Source organism: Chaetodon auriga, chromosome 1 (genome assembly GCF_051107435.1).
Source record: "Chaetodon auriga isolate fChaAug3 chromosome 1, fChaAug3.hap1, whole genome shotgun sequence".
Classification (NCBI taxonomy): domain Eukaryota; kingdom Metazoa; phylum Chordata; class Actinopteri; order Chaetodontiformes; family Chaetodontidae; genus Chaetodon; species Chaetodon auriga.
This window is the reverse complement of record NC_135074.1, coordinates 898,561-908,162: the sequence shown is the minus strand read 5'-3', so window position 1 is coordinate 908,162 and position 9,602 is coordinate 898,561. Positions and strand designations below refer to the sequence as shown.

The window sequence follows — 9,602 nt, the reverse complement described above, 5'->3', positions numbered from 1 at the left end:
ATAATAATAATAATAATAATAAGCCAATCACTCAGGTGATTTTAAAGCAAAACTCTGTAATTTCTGTTGATACTGTAGCTAAAAGTGACAATTACAGTGGCAAAAGTTAAAAGTTTATTGAACTTTGGCTTAAGAGTAAGACTGCATTATTTCTTCTATAAAAAATTGCATGGAATTACTTTAAGTGAAGACAATGATGACTAGGCTCTTGGGGAGACAAATTTTGGCACAACACAGGCAATATGACAAATATCTGTTTGATTGGCACAAACTTCCAGAGTCCTGAGCCATGCTGACTCTCAATTTCTACTCGTATGCTTCAGACCTAGCAGGCAAACTTGTTTTATTCCAGTCAAACAGCTAATCAGGCTGACCAGGCAAACTTGACATAAATAACAGTCCTATTCCACAGTAAAGGCTATGGTTTCTTCAATGCATTTCAGCTGTTTAACCTTGCCTTTAAACTCCCAAATTCTCCACTTATACAATGTCAAATAGGGTGCCTCTCTCTATCTGCAGTCTTATAGGTGTGGCTGAGGTTGACGGCAGAAAAGTTCAGAGTTCACCCGTGTCCCCCCCCCCCCCCCCGAAAAGCTATAAACAGAACGGTGGAGGTTGTGGGGTTTTTTTTGACTCCCCCACTTCCCTCTCATGCTCCCCCTATCTTTCTCTCTCCCCCTGGCAATAAGTAATCAGTGACGTCAAAGACACTCGCGCCTCATTTCTTTTTTAGGCTAAGACTCAAAAAGGTCCTGTTTTGTTTCAAATAGTACATAGTAAAGTCATAAATGTCACCTGTGCAATGCTGCATATTCTCTCATCAGTGCAAAGAAAGTCAACATCTGACGACAGGATTTCGGTCTGTAGCAGCAAATATCAGATAAATTAGAATATGAAAACATAAATAACGTGTTTAGCATCTTGGATCTTACTGACCCACTGTGAAAAGACAACCCCTCCTAAAAATATATATATATATATAAAACTGTTGCTAAGCATATACATAGCAAAAGATCAAATATGATACACTTACATAAAGCTTGGAGTGAAAGTGCATCATGGTGTGGAGTCCCCAACCCCCTCCCAATCTCTATATTGAGGTGGGGACTATTTATGAGGCCACTAGATTCTTGGCAAGAAATGTGTCACTGTCATGGCGGGTGACACTCGGTTTCCTCTTTTTGTTTTGCCGTTCTTACTCAGGCCGATGTACATCCTTGGGTAAGCCACCGACTCATAGGCATTGTAATTGTTAGCGAGGAGCTTCTCTCTGAACTTGCACTCATTATTGTAGTGTAGCTGAAAGAGAAAAGAGGGAGATACAGGAATTATTTGAAAATGCTGATTGTGTGAAGGCAGAGACAAAACCAAGATGCTTGAACATGGGAGGGGGGGGTGGATAGGGGGTGCGGGTGGATGGAGTATTGTTCATGGTGATTGCTATCAAACAATTGCTTTATTTCTGACTGCTATTGTACAGGAGCTGTTCCATTCAGTGATTTAAACAAAAAAAAAAAGATTGTGAAGTAATGAATGATGTGAGTGAGGCAGGACTCAGGACACCATGCTCTGATTGTACTATTTTCTTTTAGTGGATGTGATAATAGCTTGTGAGCTGAGAATAATAAGGCTGTTCACAACTGTATTCAGTTATTAACTCATCTTTGACTGTTGCTTTGTAGGTATCTGGTTTTGTATTCTTTAAAGAACAAGGAAGTGATTGTCCACCTGGGATGTCATCACATCAGTGCTCAATATCCCAGATCAGGATTAGGTTGCACAGGTATTTATAAAATCAGTAAGTTTGTGTGTAAGTAAGTTCGTCCTTATTCTTTAACTAGTTGGTTTCAAACCAGCAATTGACTAAATTTGCACCATTGTACCATTAAAACTTAAGAAATGAAAACTTAATTAAATTAATGAGTAAATCATTTCATTTCATCAGCAGCATCACGAGTTGTAACATAACAAAAGGTTTTACAAAATTTGCAAATGCAACAACTGAAACCTCAAACTTCTGTCTTCTTCAAACCTGTGTGTGTGTGTGTGTGTGTGTGTGTGTGTGTGGGTGTGTGTGTGTGTGTGTGTGTGTGTGTGTGTGTGTGTGTGTGTGTGACCAGGTATTTATCACGCTGTGGGGACAAAAATCTGGGGTAAGGCTCCAGGAAATGAATGTAAGTCCATGTAATGTCCCCACAAGTGATAAAAACACCACGTGTGTGTTGTGTGTGTGTGTGTGTGTGTGTGTGTGTGTGTGTGTGTGTGTGTGTGTGTGTTGTGAGCATGAGACCGTGATGGACAGTCACACAGTGACCGTACACTCACAGATCCATACAGCTTTCCTCGCCGGCTCATGGCCACAAACAGTCCACTGCGAACGCCCAGCAGAGTCACTACTCCTCTCTCCACTGGAGAGATCTGCAGAAGACCTTCAGGAAAAACAAGCCACAGACACTAAAACATGCTGGTTTGATAGAGAGATCCAACCTAACCTGCCCCTCACAGAGACATTGACATTATTGTATGTGTTCCAGAAGATGAGCTGGATATCCAGAAACTCATCAGCAAGCTAAATAATTCAGTTTCTCAAGATCAATAGATAAATGCTGATGAGCACTTACATATTTAAACATTTTACAAGTATTAACTAAGTATTAAAAGTAACTCTTTGAGCCTCAATAACTAAAGTAGATTCATTTTAGTGCTTCTGGGCCTTCATTGGGTTTGGCAAGGTGAAGCCTGATCTCATTCTATATCCTAAACAAATGAAAAATTTGTGGACTATCTGGACTCAGACTGGGTGAATTCTTACAAAAGTAAATGAAATCCTGATCAAAACCCCATGCTCAACTAATCTATTTTATCCCAAGAACACCAAAAACTATAACTCCAAAATGGTTTGAATATAATTTAAAAAATAATATAATATTTACATATACATTTAAAAAAAACTCTCTAGCTCAGAATACCGCAAGAAAAATAGGGCTGTCATTTAGTGTGTGAAAAGCTGTTGTTTTAGCAGTCAGTAAAAGACCAATATTTACTCTGAGATTTGGTGTAAGATTTGACCAAATAACAATTTCTTTTCAGTCATCAGTCACTATTGCATTCTTTCACAGGTTTGTTGATGTAAATGCAACTGAATGCAGAGATATTTGCAGGTTTACTTAACCCCTGCTGATACAGTTTCTCACTTGGCCTTGAGAAGCTGCTGGGTTACAGCAGACTGTGTGCATGTGTCCTTTGTTCCTGCTATCAATTTGAAACATTTTACAGTGAATTTCTAATAGAGTTTTCTGTAATGAATATCTGTCTTTGTCTCTTGTCTTTAAATAGTACAGAGGGAGAAAAACACCCTTTAAGTTCCACAACTCAGGGTTTTATCAATTAACTACAGTATGACAGCAATTCACAAACATGGGATGACAGGAATTATATTTGAGAAGTAAGCAAATACATTTGTCGCTCTTCATGTCTACAAATGTGAGGTGGTGAATGACTTTGTTTGGGGTTAATCTCTCTTAACAGATGGGTCTATGTGTCGTGGCTTGTCCTAACTTTAGGTGCTGGCTCACCGCTGGCCTGGATCACAGCAGCTCTGGTTACACACAAGGCGGACAGCACCAGCACATACATGCTTGGACACATTAAGGAAGGTCTCCAGATGTTGTATTAGTTCTAAGATCTGTGAGATGTTGACCCTAACCCTAACCCTGACACCATAAGCAGCATCTTGTTCAGTTGTGTTGATTGGAATGTGAAGTAAAGGTTGGGATCAGGTCTCAGCAGGTGCCTGACATTTCAGCAGTCTTTGACTGTAAACATGCTCTTATAGGCCCGTTATCGTTTTGGTTATTTAGTTCTTGAAGATGTTTTATTACTTCAAAACTTATTACAACAGAAGTTCTTGACTTCAACAATAACTTTGCTTTTGTTATTTATGTTGTTTGAAACAAGCAAGCCCATGTAGTGAGAACATAAATAATCATCTTATATCTGATTAATAAAATAACTGACACAACTTACTGTGACGATTTTCGTTGTGTACTCCTGTTATTCTACCGTCTGGCAACACCTGAATATGAAAACCGATCCCCACGTTGCAATAGAGGCGCCGCAATCTTTTTATGCCCAAGAGGTAGTCGCTGTCCCGGCTGATCTCCTCCCGTTTCTCTCCCGGTACCCGCGCCAAGGATCGGGAGTAGAGGGCCTCCAAGCGATCCACCGTCCCGTTCAGGCCGGGGACGCATCCCGCCAGTCCAGTCACCAAGACCAGGACCAGGACAGTCCGCAGGGCCGCCAAAGAGCCCATCCCGGGTCTGGCTCTGAAAGCAGCCTCCCGGCGTTTGCCTTTCCAATGAAGCGAGAATAAAAAGAAGAAGCAGCAGCGTGGCAGAGAGGAGTGTGTGGAAGTTGCGCTCATTCCAAGACCGACAGGCGCACTAGCTTAAACGCCGGAGCGACATTGACCTGTATGGACGCTGTGCAGCCATGCCTCTATATTTATACCTGCGGACACATTACATCACAGCTCGAAATTTACAGAGTGGCCTACTAGCCACGTTCACATTCAGGCGCACTAAACAGAGCCGGGGGATTTATTGAAATGAAATAATAGCTGCCTTATCTGAGAGCAAAGTTGAAAAGAAAAAAAAAGAATTAAGACCTTTTAATAATAATAATAATAATAATAATAATAATAATAATAATAATAATAATGCTTTGTGTGAGGCTTTCATTGTCAGCATCAGAAAATCATAATTTATGTATGGGAGGATGTAAAATAGGAAACGGCCGAGTTAACAGACCGTGGTGTCGAGACAGGAGACAGTTCTATAAATGAACAATAACAGGAAAAAACAGAGGTCCAATTCAACCAAATGAAAAGCACTAAAACTTAGGACGGGTAGAAGGGAAATCATGCCCCGGGTCCTTATAGAAAACAATGGTAAGACTAAATAGAGAGTTTGCAGCATGATAAGTTCGCTGTCATTGTTGGCCAAGACTTCACAAAGTTCTGACGTTGCAACTGAAACACAACACTCAAGTATGTCAACTGTCATATGTGTTAATAGACCATGTGTCACAGTATCCGTTTTTGTAATAAAATAAACCTTGCATGTCATGTGAAAATATATTTATGGTATTGTTTAAATGAAATACTTCCTGAAGGGTTTACCTTTTTCTTCTGACTTTCAGTATTATTTGCTAAGTGAAAATTATTTTATTCAAATGCCTTAAGTTTGTTTTATTTGTTTATTCTTATTATTTTATTTCATTTTTCTTTTCAGTGCCAAAACCACCTCTGAACTTTTGTAGGCCCCCAAATCAAAATAAGTAGTATCAAACTGATGCAATACATTTGTTTTAAAGACAGCAAAACTTTAAAAAAAGACAATATAATCATATAATAGATTTTTCTTGAAATGATTTATTGTTTGCATTATGATAACCAACTAATGTCATGGTAGCATGTCTTTGATGTGTCATCCTTGACACTACCAGTCTTTCAGATGCAATGGTACATTGCCTCGGATGTCCTTTGAAATAAACCAAATTGCTTACGCTCCCTTTTGTTTCAACATTTCATCATTACTATTATCCTTGTTAAATCTATGCTGAGCACTTACATTTACCCTCTCTGCCATGTGTCCCATTATTTATCTCTGTGTTTGAGTACTGAAGGCCTTCCCTCTCTGTCAGCCCAGACACACAATCCTTTGATCTCTGGGGTGGCTTAGTCATGTTCCTCATTGTCCACGGATGAAACATTTTCTCACGTTCACATTTGGCTGATCCTCAATGTACAAGAACATTGTTTCTTTGTGTGCTGAAAAATGGCTCCATGAATGCAACCAGATCTCAGAGACAATCCTGAGGTGTTGAGGCCCCTTTTAGATGACTACCAAGCCCCCAAAATGGCTGACACACTAGCAAACCAACATGATCCAGTCTGCTGGAGCAAAGGACCCTCAGGATGGATGGACCAAAAGAATAGCTAGTGATCCATCAAACCTCCAGGACTGCTGGACCTCATGGAAAACTGATAGACCGATGAACTTTCAGGAAAACTTACTGACCAGCAGACCTCACAGAAAATGTATGTACTGGTAGGTCCTCAGGACCTCACAGGCTGAAGGACTGCGAGACCTGCTTCTAAGCTCCAGTGTAGCTTGTATGGCTACTTTATCATGTCATATCCAGGAATCAGGGTTGCTCACATACCATCAAACCTTCAACAAACTGATGGATTGTGGGACCTCTGCACCACCAATACACTATAAGGCTGAAAATCCATGGACCCCCAGGACAGCTCATGAGTTGTTTGACCACAAGGACAACTGATCCATCCTGAATCTCTGAAGCTGAGGACCACTTCACTGAGCCTGTAGAGTAGCTGGTGGGCCCTGGACTTATAGGAGCCAGACTGACTGGTTGACAACAGGATCACAGGATGACTGACGGAACACTAGACCTCCCGAAGAGCTTGAGGTGGCTGGTTGAGAGTGTTCCTGGAAATGAAAACTTGATGTTGATGATGAAGATGTTTGTGACCTGTAAAGACAAGCAGGTCCTGTGCTGTTGCTGTCCATGGTTCTGTATACTTCTTTTATCGCTTTCCAAAAAAAAAATGTTGACGTGTTTCTCTCCTGTCACACTGAGATTTGTAGGTTATGTATAGCTTTCTTTCTTGTTTATGTTGTACTGAAGTAAATGTGGTTTTAGGTTTCATGTAAGCAATGAATTATGTTGAGGGAAAGAGGTTTTAGATTTCACTGAGTGACAGCTGCAATTCAGAGCTTAAAATGTCTCAACATTCAACACAACCATTTGTTAGCTTACTCTTTTATTCATCATTTTGAATCCTTTGCAATGTATCTTCTCTTAACTCATAAATACAGGACAATTACAATCATTGATTATAATTTTGAATCATGTATGTATTGACCCAACAGCACCATTTCCCTTTGGTTTTTCTCAAGGATATTTCCACCATAAAACAACCTTAAAAGTTAAGGACTCTCAAAATAAATAAATAAATAAATAATTAATTAAAAAATCCAACACTGAAACTATTAGGTGTGCATAAAGCAAGTTCTTCTACATGTCGTGTTTGTGTCGTGAAAACTTAATTCAGTTATTATTGGGCCAGAATTCAATCCATTATTTCTTTTCTTGTTTCTTTACCTTATTCACTGCATTTAATGCTACAGTAATAATAAATGTAACTAGTTAGTGTATCAGACACTGTTCAAATATCAACCTGGATTCATGTCACACATGTCTGTAAAAGTTGTCCTACCTGTTAGTGAATGTGTATATCCAGTGTCATGAGCTATATATCCAAACAGAGGAGGAGCAATGTTTCTTCTGATATCACTGGCACAGTACTGTACAGTACAGTAGTTGGATGCTGGCCAGTAAGGCAGCTGTCACTGAACTACCGCCAGACTGGATTCACTCAATATCTTGTTCTGGTGAGTTTGTCTGCATTATGCAATTCCATGTGGAAAATAGGCAACTTAGAAAACCTAAAATTGCTGCTACTGTCTTTATAAGTTTTTATGTAAAATAGTTTATTATCCAGGCTTATGAGTAGTTTTTTAAATGCAAAACATTTAAGAGGCATTTTTTCCTTAATATTCAGATTGTTTGGGAAGATATGGCAACAATTCCGATAAAAATCTCAGTTTGCAACTGTGTTCAAGTATGGTTAAATGGTTTTTGTTGACAGTGATATAAAAATCATTCACTGTCTTTTGCACCAGGTCCTCTATGTACTTTATCATATTATATTCTTCAGCTGAGCCTTTAAAACCAGATCTTTTCATTGAACATTTTGATGTCGATTGGTCATAAAGAATAGCATTTTATGTCTTTTTTGTTACAACTACAAACTTTGAAAGGATTATACATATATTGTGTTGACTGTCTGTGCATTGCCTGCAGAGGGCAATGAGTAGCTCTGCAAAACTGTGACCTTTCAGCTTTTATGCACACAAGACAGCATAGCCAGTAGTGTCTAGAAGATAGACAGCTATCCACCTGTAGGGGTCACTGTTTACATGTGTACATTCCCACAGTACAGCGACCTGCTATGAGCTCAGGGACCTTGTTTCAAACACCATTTTACCTCTACATGCCTCTCTTGGGTCAACAGAATACTCTGATAAATCTTCTTCAGTAAAAGGCTTGACAATTTGTATATTTTTGTGAAGTAGCCACTATTTTGTACTATTATTAACCCCCTTTGAACATTTCAGGGTTGCGGGGGGGGCTGGAGCCTATCCCAGCTGGCAATGGGCGAGAGGCAGGGTACACCCTGAACCAGTCGCCAGCCGATTGCAGGGCAATCAACCATACAGACATACAACCATTCACACTCACACTCACACCTATGGACAATTTAGAGTCACCAATTAACCTGAGCATGTTTTTGATCTGTGGGAGGAAACCGGAGTGCCCGGAGAGAACCCACGCATACACGGGAAGAACATGCAAACTTCACACAGAAAGATCGAACCAGCGACCTCCTTGCTGTGAAGCACGCGCACTACCTGCTGCGCCACCGTGCCGCTCATGTGTAACATGAAACTGATAATACAACTACATAAGTACACTGTCCTCAGTTCTGTGTCGTAATTTGAAGACTGCTTTGCTGGCTAAAAGTCAGATAAAAAGTCCCATTCCAACACATACCCACTCAACGTAATTCTCTCAGGGGAGCATTAGTCTATTTTTATACACATGTAACACAGTGATTGTATAACAAGCAATTTTTAGTAATTTATGGGAAAGGGTGTGCACTCAGTATAAGATGAAAAGAACCACTTTCTAATAAAGCACCTTTTTTTAAAGGATTTCTAAGTTGCAAATAACAACTTCATTAAATGTTTGGAACTCATTTACTTTGGCTTCATAGATCATTCATAAGCCAATCATAAGAACACATTTTTTTTCCTTTGGCTGGTAGTTGTTTCTGGTAAATACGCATTCCTAAATGTACAACTTATTGGATAGACAAGATTTTACCTGAACACAGATTTTATGAGTAACACCTCTAAGGACAAAAATGTGTCCCATTAACTCCCAACTTACCACCGCTGTTGTGACAGTCATCCTTTGTGTTCCTCTCTCTGAATTATGGGCTTACAGTTAGTTATCTGGGTGTAGCTATTTTCTAATGGACATTAAAATGTTTTCTAAGGAATTCTTATCCTTTCACTTCAACGGCCCACTAAATATTGCAGATGAAGTCATTTATATTACCAGGGCGATTAATCTTAGTAGCAAAGAAAGGGTATGAAGGAAGAGATATAGAAGATAAATGTTTAAATGAAACAGACAGGGAGAGGTGCCACAAAAGGCCCTAACCTCTCTGAAATCCTGCATTCCTGTTGAGTAATATTAGAGTTTGGCATTCATAACAAATTATTGCAAGGTGCTATACTTTGTATGACACAGTTTCTGCTTCAGGAGGACCTGCTTTGTTTATCGACTCTGTGGCTTTTGGTCGGTGTTTCAAAAAAAAAAAAAAAAAAAAAAAAGGAAGATGAAAAAAAGCCTAAAAGTCTCAAGCGGCATCGCTTCCCAGGCCCCCC

The 9,602-nt window shown here is 39.5% G+C and overlaps 1 protein-coding gene across 1 annotated transcript; it reads right to left on the bottom strand.

Moving 5' to 3' along the window:
• Window positions 1-1,122: 1,122 nt before the first annotated feature.
• fgf4 (fibroblast growth factor 4) lies at window positions 1,123-4,423 on the bottom strand. The gene is made up of 3 exons (XM_076738058.1): window positions 4,027-4,423; window positions 2,326-2,429; window positions 1,123-1,299 (listed from the first exon to the last, which is right to left on the bottom strand). The coding sequence occupies exons 1-3, from the start codon at window positions 4,421-4,423 to the stop codon at window positions 1,123-1,125; spliced, it is 678 nt and encodes a 225-aa protein (XP_076594173.1).
• Between the last annotated feature and the right edge of the window lie 5,179 nt (window positions 4,424-9,602).

Bases quoted from the DNA above. Each gene is read 5' to 3' on its own strand.
- fgf4 (XM_076738058.1), bottom strand. From the start codon at position 4,423: ATGAGCGCAACTTCCACACACTCCTCTCTGCCACGCTGCTGCTTCTTC. The intron at 2,430-4,026 runs GTAAGTTGTGTC...TTTTTCCTGAAG, and splicing joins ACACAACGAAAATCGTCACA to GTCTTCTGCAGATCTCTCCA. The intron at 1,300-2,325 runs GTGAGTGTACGG...TTTCTCTTTCAG, and splicing joins GAGGAAAGCTGTATGGATCT to CTACACTACAATAATGAGTG.